Genomic DNA, 17,419 nt, shown 5'->3' with positions numbered 1-17,419 from the left:
AAACCCGCATGAGATTTGAATGACCGTTTTAGCTTCTTCTTCATCGGCATCAACTCTTGAGTTTAGGTCTAGAGCATTTGACCCAATCTCAACTTTCTTGGGAACTCTTTCTTGATGTTGTTTCGTGTCGCAAGCCACATCCTCCTCCTCTTGGATTCTTCGTCTTAATCAGCGTCGGTGCAACATCAAATTCATGTTTCCTCTTGTGGCTGACCAAACTAGAACTCGATTTCTTGTGTCACTCTTTAGCATATTGTCATTTCCAGTTTCCACTACATTCTACAATAAGACAAATAATATATACAGTTCACGTAAAGCCTTAATTATCTCAACTCCATTATGGATTAATCCATTCAAAATAAATATGTACATTCAAAACAGTTATTTGATGAATTTCCTATCATCAAATCTATACAAAAGATAATGGAATGAAAAAAGTAACGCTATTTGAAAAAAAAAAACCATGTTAAAAGCACATTATATCATGAAGCGGGGCAACTTATATGTTTACACATTAGTCAAAAAAAAAAAAACTTATATGTTTGCACAAAAAACAATGCGGTCAAGTTCAACTTTTCTTGAGATCATAATTGATATGATTATAATAGCAAGTTATGTAATATATATGATCATAAATAGAAACTGAAAACAGTAGTTAAAGCCAAAGCTAACCATCAAAGAAAACATGGATTCTACTGGGTAGACAAGTGCCCATGAAACCTTCCTCCTCGTATACCTTCTCCCCTTGGTCAATCATATCTATACCTCCCAAACATAGGTTAATTACACTAATGCCCTCTTTCCCGCCGTTTTTGACCGTTACTAAGCCCGTTTGAAAAACCTCTTTCACCCACTCTTCGAACAAACTGTTAGCAAAAACCCCACACCCTTTGTAGAACTTCTCGATCAACTCCGCATCGACGGTGAACCCGAATCTCTCTTCCTGCTGCCCGAGAATCTCCTCGAACGAATCTTTGATCTTCGCCATGAAAAAATCAGTTATATCTTCGTTCGACAAAACTGTGAAATCAAACCGGTTCTTGATCGAGCCTTGAAAACGTTCTTCAAACCCGCTTGAGATTGGAGTGACCGGTTTAGCTTCTTCTTCTTCAGCATCAACTCTTAAGTTGAGGTCTAGAATATTTGATCCCAAACTCAACTGCCTTGAGAACTCATTCTTGATGTTGCTTGTGTTGCAAGACACATCCTCCTCCTCTTGGATTCTTGGACTCTTCGTCTTAATCATCGTCAGCGTAGCATCAGATTCTGCTTTCCTCTTGTGGTTGACCAAACTAGAACTTGATTTCTTACACTTCAACATCATTGGTATGACAACATGCTCCTTCTCTACACATTCTTCATCTTCTCTCGTCAAAAGGAAGATCATTTGTCTCTTCTTTCCTTGAGAAACATCCAAATCTCCAGCCTCGAATCGATCAACGAGGAGCTTCTCGAACCGGGCATCGGCTAAATCAACTCTCTCTATCAAAACAACAACCTTTTCTCTGTCCTTCAACGCCTTCTCCAGCTCCTCGCACACTTCACCTGCCTTGGATGTTCTCATATTAATCTTCAGCATGTTTTCGACTGACCCGAAAAGAGAAGTTGCGATTGTAAGAGCCAATCTTCTTTTCGCAGTCACGTCGTTTCCTGAAAGAAGCATCCAAACATCTCTCCTCTTTACAGATTCTTCCATGGCTTCAACCACTGAAGGAAGAACTTGTCGTTGCCATGGAATGTTCTCGTGAAGCTTCTCTGATAATTGTCTCATTGTAATCTCTCTCTCTGTCTCTTCTTCTTCTTTCTCTACATCAGATGGAAACGGAGAATGGCCAAGTGCAAGAGTAATCTTGGTCTCCACACCTTCATCATTGCTAATCTTGAACCCATCCAAACTCAGTTCATCGGTTAGATTCTTCTTTAGACCTTCTTGATGATTACTCCCGAAACTAAACTCGATAGTACACGAGTTTTGTCGTCTGAACTTAGCCACAGAACTAGATGCACGTGAGTCCACAAAGGCATCCGGTAAAACAGAGTTGCTCTGTTTCTTGTGGTGAAGATCTTGACAGAACCGGTTCCATTTCTTCCTCTGTCCACTCAGTTCATCCTGAAACTTCAACCGACAAAAGGAAAAGCCGGTTTAGTAACTTAAACACATATCAATAACAAAGAAAGATCATTCATTTACAAACAAACATTGTACCTTTTTGTTAATGTTGTTGGCATCACCATGAGGTTGCAGCCACGGTGGTAAGAGTTTATGTTGAGCTAATATAAAAGCTTTTGCTTCTTTCTCATAGTTACAAGCACATTCTCCGCAAAAACTGAGTTTATCTTCTTCCTCTTCTTCTTCTTTAACTCTGAAAGGCTTCATCTCCATTACTTGGTTACCACTGTAACATCAAGAAGCTTAATATTAACCGCGAGTATCTAACTTATTGATTAATGATCAGAAAAGAATAATAAGAAGAAGAGAGGAACCTGGAAGCATGGAGGGCTAGTGAGAGTCCTCCTGAAGGAACTGAAACAGCTTGAAGAGCCCATTGAACATCAAGTGGAGGCTGCTTCATCTGACACTTCATGTACGTTTGGTAAGAAGCTGTCCCCAATAGCCAAACTTTAGCTCCTGAGTTGCTACATTCAAAAACCAACCTCCCTATCTCCTCCACTAGATGATCCGCCGCGCTGTAATGCGATGAAGACGCGCTCTTAGGACCGCTCCACACCGCCCAGTTCAGATCACCAAGACAAACAATCACACCTTTGCCACCCCAAGAAGTGTAAGAATCAATCTTCCTCTTCAGCTCTCTGACTTGTCCCTCTATATCCTCCTTCTTCATGTAACTCAACCCAACTTGAGAAAACTGAAACTTGATGAAGTGGGTTTGCTTTAAATCATCTGGAACTTCTCCTCTCTCAACTCTAGACATGAGTTTTGAAACTATTCCTTCTGTTAGAGACAGAGAGTCTCCAACTATGACTGTGTTCCTCTTCTTGCTGTTCTTCTTCCCTATAAGCACTTCGATGACTGGGTTTGCGTCTTGATCTTGAGTAGAGTTCTTTCCTTTAGGGAAATGAAAGGAGTGATGATGAGACTGCCAGAACTTATTAGGGTTAGGGTTTAAAGTCCCTTCTCCTTGATTGTTATCACTAGAAGTAGGAGAGCAAGGAGAAGAGAATACACCAACGGAGGAAGAAGAGCCGTAGAAAACAGGGGAAGCAACAGAGGAGTCATCCTCTATGTTACTCTTCACGGACACACTAGAGAGTCCAGCTTCTCTCATCACTCTGCTCACACTAGGATCATCAAGAATCGAGACAACGAGCTGCTCTAGCTCGATTTTAACCGCCAAGAACGGTTGGTTCTGCTGGCTCTGCTGCTGCTGCTGCTCCACGCACCCTCTCCTCTGGTGAGCCTGTGCTCTCTTCAGAGCTGCGACCAAGGCGTTGGAGAGAGAAGGCTGAGTCTGAAACAGAGGGTTTGGATCGGTGGGAAGCCTGTTGAGGGAAACGTTGAAACAGAGCTCGAGGGCTCGGCAATGGAGAGAAGGGTGAGCTATTTGGCGACCGAGGGATGTGAGAGGATGAGATTTGAGACATGCCCTTCGAAAAAGATTTGATCTTGTGGAGGTTAAAAGCGTCGAAGCGACGTGAAGAGGTGTGACCTGAGAATGGCCTCTTCTTCTTGCTAAGGTTAGAGATTGCTTCAGAACTGAAGCAGCCTCTGGTGTTAGCGTCTGGTGCACGGTATAAGCCCCTGTACGCATCACAAAACCACTGACAAACAAAAAGACTTTGAAGTTTTTTTAAGCGTCAAGGAAGAGGAAGCAAACTTAGTGTGACAAAGATATAGTTTAGTATGAAAGACGTATCCAATAGATGAGGAAGGAGCAAGCTATGGTTTTATATTGTTGGTTGGTTTCATACTTTTGATGTTGTTTGTCCTTTAAATTTTTATTAATTAAATATCATATTCTTGTATGTTTTTTATATAATAAATTATATCCTCCTTTTGCTTTCGTCTTTTGAATAACAAAACAGCTTTCTGAAGCTTTTTTGAATTTGCCACTTCCTTCAAGCTTCGTTTCCCTCCACAGGTTCAAGTTAACAATGTATTGAACTATATATACTAATTAATTATCATCTTTATATTACATATGAATGTTGAGGGCCGGCTTGATAACACCGTTCGTACAATTGAAGTTTTTTAAGTGTTGTTATACTTTTTATACATACAAATAACATTATAATATTACATAATTTAGGGTATTGTTCAAATAAGTTGTTTATTTTTATTTTTCATATAAAATTAGTTTGGGTTTACCATAAAACAAATTCTTTAGATTATGTTTTTTATATTATCGGAGTCCACTCATCTGTCGTTCACTTGTGCTTTCTTGTCTCTGTTTCTAGATTTGCGCTTGTCTTGGACGTCCACATATAAATTTGAAGGAGACTTAAAAAGTTATATTTCAAGTTATGTGTTCGAGCGATCTATATGCAGTTGTGACTATTGTGAAGTTTTAGAAACACAAATGGTGCTTTCTTCGTAATGAGGAAGTCTTCCTTCCAGAACCTTTGGTCCGTCCATGTTCTTTTCAAAACTTTTAAATTATTTTGGGGGTTCTCTTGATTAAAAGTAAAAAAAAAATTGATAATATATTTGAAGAGCTAGTCATGCATCACAAAGTTTTAATTTGAGAAAGACAGCAATCAAAATTTTCTAATGCTCAACCGAATTAATTATGAGAATACAGTATGGGCTATCCAACAAGATTAAACCACAAGATAATATCTTCAAAGGTTAATTGACCTTTCTTTATGTGCGTAATAGTATCATATGAAAAAAAAGTCTTTTTTTCCTTAGTTTCTCCCAAGTCTCGATATTCCTAAAACTAGAAAACTCAAAGAGCGTAACTACAAAGAAAAGCAAAAGATAATGATAAAGAGAAGTGAAAGTAAATTTGCAATATATTTAATGTATATAAACAAAAACATATTATACAGAAATTGAGGTGGTGTCACTGTCTTTGAGGATGATTTTTGAAGAGACACAGAATTTCATTCCTCAAGCTCCCATAAAAAGCAACAATCTGTCTCCTATCTTTCAATTTGTAAAGCACTATCTTCTCTCTTTCTCTCTCTAAGCACACAATATATATATACATATGTGGGTATGTTTATTTAACATTTAACCTAATATATGTCATTTGAGTAAAATGACAATAAATTATAAATTCGAGTAAACTATATTTTATAGTTTTCATATTTGTTATATGTCATGTATTTTAGTACATAATATAATAAACATAAAAACCTTAATTTTTTTATTTTTCTCAAAACCGTATTATCAGTTTGTTTTTTTCGGCAGCACATTATATATATGATTGTATCACGACATCACAAGTAATGTTATGTCACCACGACAAATGTTGTGAAATTACTCGAGAATTTTAGGTGTATGTGTATATATCATCTCATAAATACATAATAAAACGAGATATTAATTGCGATTATGAGTATAAAACTAAAGCGTTATAATTTCGCAGTATATATTATTTTGCTATTTTCCAGTTACCAGTAATACCCTAACCTAAACTTGAAATTCTATACATACTATATAGTATATATTTGAACTCTTCCAGTCATAGATTTGATCTTAAGTTTCGCCCTAGCTAATGCCTCGTCTAATTGGTGGATTTGCGAAAATTTCTTATACCAACTTGCTATTTCTCTTAAATACTGTATTACTCAAGTCATACGATACGATAATCCAAGATTGATGGTCCTCGCTGTCTCGCGATCGGTGTCAGAATGAAAAAAAAGCATTGCATGTTATGTGTGAAGCAGTTAAGTTACCACAACTTTTGATCATGCATGGTACTCGAATTATTACCATCTTTTTATCATTACTTAATTATTTTTATACAACATGTATACGTATTTCATAATCATTATGTCTTCTCCCATGCAAAAGCTGTAGCTCCTACCAAATGATCTAATCATGTTCAAAGTATTTCACTACTCTGTACTCAGTACATGTACATGAGCTAAAACAACAAGCACATGGTTGCTTCTTCTTAGTAGGTTCTGACATATAATTGCAGACTCGATTGTTTACCTTAAAACATTTATCACGATCGTCATAGCAATATTAAATGCCTTAAAAGTGCATATGGTCGATGAACTAAATGTTAGTAGCAGATTTGGCTGAAACCTAACTATACAGAAAAAGTTTGTTGGAAGCCAACAGCTCTCTTAAGGTGGACAGAGACAATTTCAGTGAAAAAAATTCTGTGGCATATTTAGATTATTATAAACCCAAAAAACTAAAATTTATGGAGCAAATTAAAATAGTGTATAATTATAGACTCTAATCTCATTGCGTGCAAAATTTACATATTGAATGTTTATTTAGCGTAGAATCATCTCTATAATAAAATGGTTTAACAATATGTCAAAGTCCATGTCCAAGTCCAATTATGCAAATTTAAGAAGAAAATGTTTATTTTTCGAAATTGCAACATACTATACATGCTAAATTTTCAACATAATAGTTTCTTGGAGATTAGTTGTTCATTTGCACATAGTTAGTTTTCTCTGCAGAACGATCAACAATGGTAAATCATCATTTAAACCACGGCTCAATAACCGATTCTGTATATAAACATAAGAACCGATTCCAAACTACATACATTACTGCCAAGATAATGTTATTTTCTTGGCAAATTAAGGAACGGTTATTAGAGAGACAAGTCGGGGACAAAGTGATCACAAAAGAAACAACCATAGTTAAATTTAAAATATAAAATAAAGCAAGTAAAAGAATAAAGAAGGAAGGTGTCAAGAGCTTTTGCTAGTGAAATCTAAGAGAATGTGATTAAAGTCACAACTCAAGAGGAAAAAATAACAAATAAAAGCAAAAAAAGTTTAAAAATCAAAAGAAAATACTTATGCATATGTCTATAACAAGTTTAGCAAGTACTTTCGCTTTGTCGCTTTGCTTCATATTGCATAACTATATACTGCATGCATAAAACGATGACGTATTAACTGATCATTGCTGCCACACTCTTTCTCCGATCTCTTAGTTTCTCTGATCCCAACGAGAATATTTCTCTTTATTGTTTTTTCTTTTTTTTCTCCTTTATAAATCTTCTTTTTATGTGAATTTAAAGTTTTTCAAAAGAAAGTAAATCTTCCAATGGTATAAAGGGTGCAGCTTGGGTTACTTTTATCAGATCGATTATCTTTCTTTCACAAAATCATTACCTCCAGGTTAGATAAAAGAAATCGGTTTTAAAGTCGAACAAAAAAAGTAAGAAAAACATAATGCATCATTATTATTTTTTGTCTATCTGTTGAATTAATATTGAAATAACCATGCTTTACACAGAACCGGCAAAAGAACAGAACCTTTGTGGAACCATAAGCCGACGGGGTAAAACAACACCCCTCAGTACCAAGAGTAAAACAACAACAAAGAACACAACTTATGCTAAAATAAGGAAGGGATAGATCACTAAAAGAGAGGAGAGCACTACCTTGCACTCAAGGACGGACATACCTAACAAGAACACATCCACAAATAACACCAGAGGAGAAGATCATCGAGGTAGACCGGACGCGCACGAGCATCACCAACACATAAACAGATTCGAGAAAGGTTAGAATCCTTAACCGTGCAGTACACACCCTTCAATCCCAACTAAGACTTGCCATTGGACCTTGATTGTGCTCTCCACGCGCCTCATACGCCCAACACTCTACTGCGAAGCCTATAAAAGCTTCCCGAACATGTCTTATTCACACAGCCGGTAGCTGAATAAAAACACTCCACTCCAAATCCAGGACAATCACGAACGAAGACAAACGACCAACAATGGAGCATTGTCTCCTAAAAACATCTATTTCCCTCCGATTCTCCTCAAAACTAAAATAGAGCTCGTAAAAGGTTCTGACCCTCGAAGATCAACAACCACAAGAGTTAACTTCAAAGAACAGAGACAACACACCAAGCCCAACCTCTCCAAACAGTTCAAAACCAACCAAGTTTCATAAACAGAACGAACGGAAAATTGGGATTCCAAACCCTAAGTCTAAAAGCCGACCCCCCCTCTAACCTCCATAACTTCTATCGTCTCGCCACTTCACCAGAGAGGGAAGAACGAGGCCCAAAATCAAGATCTACTTGACAAGATCTGAGCGACACAGTCGTCTTCCATCACCAGGGTCGCGAGCATATCAACGAAAGAAAGAGGAGATAGCAAGAGGCAGAAAGAAACAGAGACGAACGGAGCCGGAACCGGAGCGGGTACACTTGCCGGAACATATCTAGAGCGTCGGTGTCTTCAAGAGTCGTCGAGGAGGAGGAGAACGTCTTTTAGTGTAGGCCTTTCTTTATATAGATAATGCATCATTATATATTCACAACTTTACGGGTATTGTATACGGAAAAAGAAAATTAGCTTGACTAGATTGGATAAAGAAGCATGATAGTTAATGTTTATTCCTTCAGAACATTTTATTCACTTTACAGCCATTTACCAAATCAAAATGTAGAATACATTTCTGATAAAAACTTATCTGGTTTTGACGAGGATGTCCCATAGCCGCTGGATCTCGGAGAAGACATCGTCGGTCGATGCACTTCCGATCGGGTCACACCCGACAAACTTTTGATGTAAATGGTTTTCTACTATCCAACTTTTTTTTTTGTAACTTGGCTTTCATAAACTACTATCCAACTTTACTAAACACTAGATTTAAAAAAAAATTCAAGGGCGCTTGTTAAACTCACACACAAATAGGCAAATTAGCAAATTTAATTATTTAAATTAATAATTAGATAATTCTACTTATGATTTTACGCTTCAGTAACATTATTGATCTATAACAGTTAAGTGTATTTATATTGTTTGACAGTACTGTATTTCTGTTCGTTAATTACTTAATTATATAGACTAAATGATTGATCTATCGAAAGCTTAATTTAGTTATTGGACAGTGTTTCTTTTATTTCCTTCTGTATTCATGTTATTAACTATCTACTTTTTTAAGAAAATGAAAATGGGAATAAAGTGGCTATACGATATTACGAAATGCAGTATAATGTTCAACTATAGCAGTCAAAGAGCATTTTTAACCTTTTACATCTTTTATTGATAGTTTTCATTATTTTAAAAACTTTAAAAGAAAAAAATTTCGTTTAACAGAATTCTTTTGGTCATCTAACGTCGTATCCCAAAATAAAGCTCATATACGTATCTTTACTTTTGTTTTGTTGGGAACATTAACTTTATATATATATAGATGTGTGTGTGTGTATTAGTAACGTTTAAAGGTTATACATGTTTTTTCTCAAAAAAAAAATGGTTATACATGTTTTTTCTCAAAAAAAAATGGTTATACATGTTATATCCGAAGGATATGCTCACAGTGAAAGAGATAACTCAATTTTGAGGAGGTTTACATTTTTCATAAGTACAACTTGGTTTCTTGTCGAATTTGTTTGAACAAAGTTGGCATAATTTGTTTTTTTTTTTGTGTATAAAATTGTAGCAACGCCTAATATTTAATAAAAAAATTATAAGTGATAATTTGGTTACTAATTAGTAGTAAATAGAAAGTCCTGCCTAATTTAATATCATGTGTATATATACAAAATGAAAAAGAAAAAAAAGGGAAAACGAAAACGGAACAAATCATTGACGACGGGATCGGTCAAAGAGGAATAATTAAGCTCTTTCTTTTTAACAAATTTTACTGTCACGCTCTTTTGGATTTGTCTTTTGCTGGGTACAGTTGAACGAATGTTTCTTTACTTCCTTCACAAGACAAATAAGTAATTCTAACAGAGAAATTTTTTGAAAGGTTTTATTTTATACTGTCAATCAGAAAAACGTTATTTTAAATCATCAGAAAAACAGTTATAACATTAGGAAAGAAAATGTCATTTTTATTTACTCCAAGGTGTACAAGTAAATGACTTGATTGCCATGGATGATACAAGTTGATTTGAGATGGTATTTCTCCAGCTTTTCCATTCTTATCTTTAAATATACAAAATATAAGAAATTTGCTTTTTCCCTATATGCCTATATCCCCTGTACGCAAAGAAACTCGCTTTACAAAATAAAAACACTTTTTTCTTAGCTCTTACGCGAGAAACTAATGGAGCGACAACATAAACTGTATAAGTCTTCGCTTCTGCTCTAACCAGTGTTCTAACAGACTCCATTGACATGTTTAAACTTTTCAGATGAGTCCGAACATAAACCTGCAGAAACATATATAGGTAGTTAGTACATGCAAAAACTTGTATCAAGACTACAATATTTTATCAATTGTTTTAATGTAAGTCATTTCTAGACTTCCAGAGAATAGTATAGAATATTATGTCTCGTTCTGAACATTAAGCATGGCTGTATCCAATTCCTCCATGATACTCATGTATATTTATTTCAACAAGTTTTTAAAAGCCACCCATTTTTCTTTTAAGAAAGATAATTGGGACATTTTCATTAATTATTATTATATATGTCTATCTATATCAAAAGAGTTTCAAGTGACTTAACATTTCATCTTTTGTGTGCGCTTGAGTAACCATTTTGATGTATTCTAGGTTGTAAGCGTAAATGCTACACGAAAAAAAAAACTGAAAATTATCATTTATTTACACAAATTTTCTTTAACACACTCAACACTAGAAACTTGAAAAATGAAACGGGGTAAACCCCATAATTAATTTCTGTCCGGGCTGAACTCAAAATATATACAAAGTGCTGCCTACGACAAGCCTACTTAGGCCCAATATGTTTCTTGCAGATTTTGAGATGAAGTGTAAAACATTATGGCTTTGATTAGTGACATGAGTTAGAAATGATTTAGTTTGATTTATGGTTGTAACTCAAAAATATTACCAATCATACATTAATTTGAAAATTTTGATTTTAAGATTGATTTAATATGTGTTATGGTTGAAGTACAATTTTGAGTTACTCCTTTTATAAAATTGCTAACTCAAAAGTTAACTCAACATCAAAAAAAATCTTATGTTTTAAGGTTGAGTTAGCATTTAATAATTTCTTAAAAACAAAAAAAAAGGAAAGAAACGAGAACAAAAGTAAGTTTCATAATAAAAAAAAAGTAAGACCCTTTGCTACCGACAGAAATATGAAAGCGAAAAGGTTCCCCTTGCGCCGCTCACCCAAACCCCAGATCTGAAACCCTAGAGACCTCAATAAGCAAATCAAACCCGATTAATGCTTCTCAATAGAGTACAAGTTTTATCTACTGCAACCTTATCTCAACCCGCATAGAAAGAAACTGACTCTTCTGACAACGAGTGAAGACACATTCGTCGCTGTCGATCATTAGGCCGGTGTGGCTTCTGTTTTAGTGGTAGCTGAAAAAAGATTAAAAGATGTTCCGCCCAAGGAAGAAGAAGGAAATCTCTCTGGTGGAGGAACTAAGAGATCTGGAGTTCCTCGAGGAAGGAGACATAGTCGACATCCCAGATGTGGAAAATGACGACTTGATTGAAGAAAACTCACTTAGTGTGGTAGTGAGATGTCTAAACCCGACGGTCCACAAAGTTGGAGGTTTGGTTAAAGCGCTTCCCCCAATCTGGGGTCTGGAAGATAGAACACATGAAAGAGGAGTGGGAGAGAACCGGGCTCAGTTTATCTTCCAATCCGACCGAGATCTCCACCACGTCCTAACAAGAGGACCCTGGTTCGTCAACGGGTGGATAGTAGCTCTAGAACAGTGGACTCCGAGCCCTGGCCCCGAGTATCTCACTAGGATCCTGTTCTGGATCAGAATTAGAGGCTTGCCAGTTCACCTGCTGAATAAACAAACTGTGGACTACTTGCTTGGTCCCTTGGGGAAAGTCGAGAAGGTGGAGCTTCATGCTAAGAACTCTACTTCAGTGGAATATATCAGAGCGCAGGTTTGGATAAGTACAGAGGAACCGCTTCAATTCCGTCGTACAGCAAGATTCAAATCTGTTGAAGTGGTTCCTACAGAGCTGGAGTATGAGAAGCTATTAAAAGTCTGCTTCCTCTGCAAACGGCTGACTCATGATCAGACGCATTGCCAGTTTGCTGAGCCTGTAGAGAATGTACCCCAGTTGGAGAGCTCACGGAGATTCAATGAAAACAGACGACTACAGAACAGAGGGCCCCAGGGAGACCTGCCAATGAAGAATGCTAAGGGCAAAATGAGCAAGGGAAAGCAGGTAGAGAACAGATCCAGATCGATCTCGAATCACTCTGAGAGCAGATTTGGCAAAGGCAAGGAAAGTAGAGAACAGTACGAGATGGACCTTCCAGAGGCCACATGTAAAGTGTGGAGACCTAAATCAACCAGGGCCAATACATCCTCAGGCACAGGAGGGTCCAAACAAACAAGGAGCACAGAAGAGTCCAACTTTAAGCAAAATAGAGGAGAGAGTCCTGGTGGAGGGAGGAAGAGTGGTGGATCTTCAGGCGCAAGTCATATGACTCCTACGGTTTTTGAAAGACTTGGTGGACACCGTTTGGAGGAGGATAAGGAAACCAAAAAATCTGGAGGATCAGGAGGCTCTAGAACCCCTCTACTCAAAGGAGGCGACCAAGGCGACAAAGGATCGAAAGGAGAGTCTAGCAATGGAAGCCGAGGCTCTGGCTCAGTGTTCGAAAGGCTGGGTATCACAACAGTGATCCCTCAAGAGATAGATAAGAAGAAAGAAGAAACTCAGCCTTCGAAAAGAAGAAGACTTAGCAGGAGTGATGAGAGAAGCTCGAAAAAGGTAAAGCTCGCTTCGCGCATTGAAGAAAAGTCTCCTTCATCAGTCTTCCAGAGATTGGGAGGTCAGTCGTGTGAGAAGAATCATTCTGCTGCAGTAGCAGCTATAGTTCCAAGTCACTCTATCCGAGGGATAGTACTGACAAGTGGAAGCAATTTGAAAGAAGGGTTGATGTTTGATTCCAACCCTTCGAACACCCCATGAGGATATTGAGTTGGAACTGTCAGGGGGTGGGGAATACCCCGACAGTTCGACATCTACAGGAGATACAAGGTCAATATCTTCCTGAGATAATATTCCTCAGCGAGACCAAAAACAAAAGGAGATACATGGAGAGTGTGGCGGAAAAGTTAGGGTTCCACGATCTGTACACACTGGAACCAATAGGTAGAAGTGGGGGATTAGCAGTATTGTGGAGAGACTCTTGCAAAATTGCCATCCAACAAGCGAATAGAAGATTGATTGACATGAAGGTGGAGTGGCAAGATAAGAGTTTCTTTCTGACAGGAGTTTATGGGGATCCAGTAAAGAGCAAAAGAGGTTTGGTCTGGGAACGTTTAATGCGAATTGGTATCAAAAGAGCTGAACCTTGGCTGCTCACTGGAGATTTTAACGAGATGGTGGATCAAGATGAAAAATCAGGAGGCGTAGAAAGAACAGCCGAAGAAGGGAAGGAGTTCAGAGACATGATTCACGCTTGTGGCCTAAGGGAGCTAAAACACTTGGGCTACAAATTGTCTTGGTATGGAGTCAGAAACGAAGAGCTAGTCCAATGCAGATTAGATAGATCCTTGGCGAATTCTGTCTGGTTGGATTGGTTCCCACATGCTTCGGCTCAATATCTGAGGAAGATCTCTTCTGATCATAGTCCAGTTCTAACAAACCTGGAGGGTATCAACTGGAAGAGGAAGACTAGGTTCAGATATGATCAAAGGTGGTGCAAAAGACAAGGCTTCTGTGAGATGGTGAGCAAAGGATGGCAAGAACAGGAGGGAGGAAACCTTAGTTTCATGAGTAGAATCGCCAGATGCCGTAAACAAATCTCTCAGTGGAAACGCTCAGCCAAGCCAAATTCGGCACTCAGAATCAGAGAGATTCAGTATAAGTTGTATATGGCCACAAGACAGACTGGGGATGATCCGGGAGAGATTAGTAGACTGAGAAGTGAGCTCAATGAGGAGTACTTAAACGAGGAAGTATTTTGGTGGCAACAATGTCGACTGAACTGGATCAGAGCAGGAGACAGAAACACCAAATACTTTCATGCGGTCACGAAGAACAGACGAGCGCAGAACAAGATTCACAGTCTGGTGGACGACTTTGAGAAGGAATGGTTTAAAGAAGAGGATATGGGGAGAGTTGCTGAAACATATTTTAAATTGCTATTCGCATCCGAAGATGTTGGAGTGGAGCTAGAAGAATGGAAATAAATCTCCCCCAAAGTGACAGAGCCTCAGAATGTAGAACTACTTAAAGAGATCACTAAGGAGGAGGTGAGAAAAGCAGTCTTCGACATCAGTCCACATAAGTGCCCTGGACCAGATGGGATGACGGGTCAGTTCTACCAACAGTTCTGGGAGACTGTAGGAGATGATGTTACTGAGACAGTCCAGAATTTCTTCAGGCATGAGTATATTGAGGAAGGACTCAATAACACCAATATCTGTCTTATACCCAAGAAGATAAACTCGAAGAAGCTCATGGAGTTCAGACCGATCAGTCTGTGCAACGTCAGCTTCAAGATTATTTCGAAGATCCTAGCCAAGCGGTTCAAGAAGACTCTAAGCTCGGTAATTTCAGACACCCAAGCGGCGTTCATTGAAGGGAGGTTAATCTCAGATAATATTCTGGTGGCGCATGAGCTTCTTCATGCTTTGAGCTCCAGGAACAAATGTGCAAAAGAATTCATTGCTGTAAAGACAGATATCTCCAAGGCATACGACCGGGTGGAATGGTCATTCTTACGCAAGACGATGAGGGCGCTGGGGTATTCAGATAAATGGTGCAATCTCATAATGAAATGTGTAACATCAGTCAGGTACCAGGTCTTAATTAACGGTGCACCATACGGAGAGGTGGTTCCTTCAAGAGGACTGAGGCAGGGAGACCCCCTGTCTCCTTACTTATTTGTGATCTGCACTGAGATCTTGGTACAAATGATGAAAAAGGCTGAAACGGAAAGGAAGTTGACGGGACTCAAAGTTGCACGGGGGCCCCTGCAGTGACTCATCTACTCTATGCTGATGACAGTATGTTCTACTGTAAAGGAACAGACGAGGAGCTTCAGGTGTTGAATGACATTATACAAAGATATAGTCTGGTCTCAGGGCAGAGAGTGAATCTCCAGAAGTCAAGTGTTTCCTTCGGAAAATTAATCCCATCGCAGAGACGAGAAGCAATTAAAGGATTGCTGGGAATTGAGCAGACAGGAGGAGAGGGGATATATCTAGGGCTACCAGAGTTGTTTGGCGGCTCTAAGGTATCAATCCTCAGCTATCTTAAGGAGAGGATGAGTCAAAGAGTTCAAGGATGGCAAACCAGATTTCTATCACCCAGCGGGAAAGAAGTACTTCTCAAAGCAGTCGCAATGGCTCTACCTACTTATACTATGTCCTGCTTCCTGCTCCCCAAGACGGTATGCAGAAAGATCGCATCAATCATGTCAGATTTCTGGTGGAAAAACAAGGAGGATTCTTGAGGTATGCATTGGAAGAGTTGGGATCATCTAACTAAATCAAAGGATTTGGGAGGGCTTGGTTTTAAGGATAAAGAGGCTTTCAATCTTGCCTTATTAGGGAAGCAACTTTGGAGACTGATCACAAACAAATCGAGTCTGCTGGCCCGGATCTACAAAAGCCGGTATTATTCAAAGACAGACCCGTTAAATGCTGAGTTGGGATCGAGGCCTTCGTACGCATGGAGAAGCATACACTCGGCTCAGAAATTGATCAAACAGGGAGCGAGATCGATCATTGGCAATGGCAGAAACACAGGGATCTGGACAGAGCAATGGTTGGGAGCCAAACCAGCAAGGGCAGTGAGAGCTATAAACGTCCTAACGGAGCAACAACAACAGACTCTGCCTGTAATCAGTAAGGTGAGCGAGCTACTACAAAATCAAGGGAAAGAGTGGAATTTACAGCTCCTTGATAGTCTCTTCCCCGAGGAGGAACAACAGTGGATCAGACGCATCAGACCTTGCGGAGAGAAGAGTGACGATAAGTATAGATGGGAGTATACAAAAACTGGCCATTACACTGTAAAATCAGGGTACTGGGTGCTGCAAAATATACTGAAAGGAGATGAAGATCGAGCTCAAGTGCTACAACCGAGCCTGGAACCCTTGTTCCAGATGATATGGAAGTTGGAAACAAGCCCAAAGATCAAACATTTTCTATGGCGTTGCCTCAGTGACTCTCTACCAGTGGCTAAGAGTCTGGCGTATAGACACATATCCAAAGATGCAACATGTCTTCGATGTGCAGCAGGGTCTGAATCAGTGAATCATGTTCTATTCCAATGTCCCTATGCAAGATTAATTTGGGCTCTGTCTCCAATCCCTGCTCCTCCAGAAGGTATTGCCACTGACTCATTCTACTCTAATATCCATCATGTACTCAGCGCCCAAATGAAGTATCCAAAGGAAGAAATTGCAATGGAGTTAGTGCCTTGGATTTTGTGGAGACTATGGAAGAACAGGAATGAGTTTCAGTTTAAAGGGAGGGATTATGATGCGGTTAGTACTCTAAATAAGGCTAGAGAAGATGCAGAGGATTGGAAGAGAGGTAATGAGGTGGAATTGAAAGAGATTAAGAAAAGTACCCCCACGGGACATTGTCATAAATGGAAACCTCCACCAGCCACATGGGTGAAATGTAACTCCGATGGGTCTTGGAAAAAAGACAGAGACCAAAATGGAGTTGGCTGGGTGAGTAGGGATCAAAATGGCAGGCTGATGTGGGCTGGAGCTAAGGCAATTCAGCATGTGGGATCAGCTATAGAGTGTGAAGCAGAAGCGATTAGATGGGCAGTAGCAACCTTATCTGGCTTTGGGTATAGGAGGGTGATATTTGAATCGGATTCATTGACACTTTGCAGGATGATCCGAGAAGAAGAAGAAGTTTGGCCTCTCCTATCACCAATTCTGCAGAGTATTACACACATGCTGAAGTCTAATCCAGAATTTAGAGTGGAGTATGGTCCAAGAGAGGGTAATAAGGTGGCTGACAGAATAGCAAAGGAGTCTTCTTCTTCTATGAATCATGTTCCCAAGTTATATTCTGTAATACCTATGTGGTTGAAAGATGTAGTAGAGGCTGATATGCCTATGGAGTTTGTAAACAGTTGGTAAATGTTAAGTTTGAAGTTGAGTTAATAAAAAAAAAAAAAAAGTAAGTTTCATAATAATGTTACTATATGGTGACGTTAGAAATGAGCTGAGCAGATGAGTAACATAATTATATATTTATTAACAATGAGGTTATTTTATGGCACAACACTACTAACCATAATAAATAGATAATTAACTTAAATATGATATAACGAAATTACTATGTAATATATCTTTAATATTAAAATGATAGTAATTAGTTATTATTTTTACCAGTTCTATATAAAATCTAATTT

General features: G+C 38.5%; 2 protein-coding genes across 4 annotated transcripts; one reads left to right on the top strand and one right to left on the bottom strand.

Annotated features, from left to right (window-relative positions):
- Nucleotides 1–44: 44 nt before the first annotated feature.
- LOC106324873 lies at nt 45–3,871 on the bottom strand. Of its 3 annotated transcripts, none has more exons than XM_013762870.1 (4): nt 2,485–3,871; nt 2,207–2,396; nt 673–2,116; nt 45–279 (listed from the first exon to the last, which is right to left on the bottom strand). In XM_013762870.1, the coding sequence occupies exons 1-4, from the start codon at nt 3,768–3,770 to the stop codon at nt 257–259; spliced, it is 2,943 nt and encodes a 980-aa protein (XP_013618324.1). In that variant the 5' UTR covers nt 3,771–3,871; the 3' UTR covers nt 45–256. The 3 variants fall into 3 exon arrangements, with proteins under 3 accessions (XP_013618324.1, XP_013618331.1, XP_013618340.1); XM_013762877.1 differs by having other exon boundaries at nt 673–2,110; XM_013762886.1 differs by lacking the exon at nt 45–279 and having other exon boundaries at nt 525–2,116.
- Nucleotides 3,872–11,428: 7,557 nt separating this feature from the next.
- Nucleotides 11,429–12,162, top strand: LOC106329573. Its single transcript, XM_013768270.1, has 2 exons — nt 11,429–12,039; nt 12,123–12,162. Exons 1-2 carry the CDS (start codon nt 11,429–11,431, stop codon nt 12,160–12,162), a joined length of 651 nt encoding a protein of 216 aa, XP_013623724.1.
- The last annotated feature ends 5,257 nt before the right edge of the window (nt 12,163–17,419 follow it).

Source organism: Brassica oleracea, chromosome C1 (genome assembly GCF_000695525.1).
Source record: "Brassica oleracea var. oleracea cultivar TO1000 chromosome C1, BOL, whole genome shotgun sequence".
NCBI classification, from domain to species: Eukaryota; Viridiplantae; Streptophyta; class Magnoliopsida; order Brassicales; family Brassicaceae; genus Brassica; species Brassica oleracea.
Note: the sequence above shows the minus strand (reverse complement) of the source record. Positions and strands in the feature narration are given on the sequence as shown.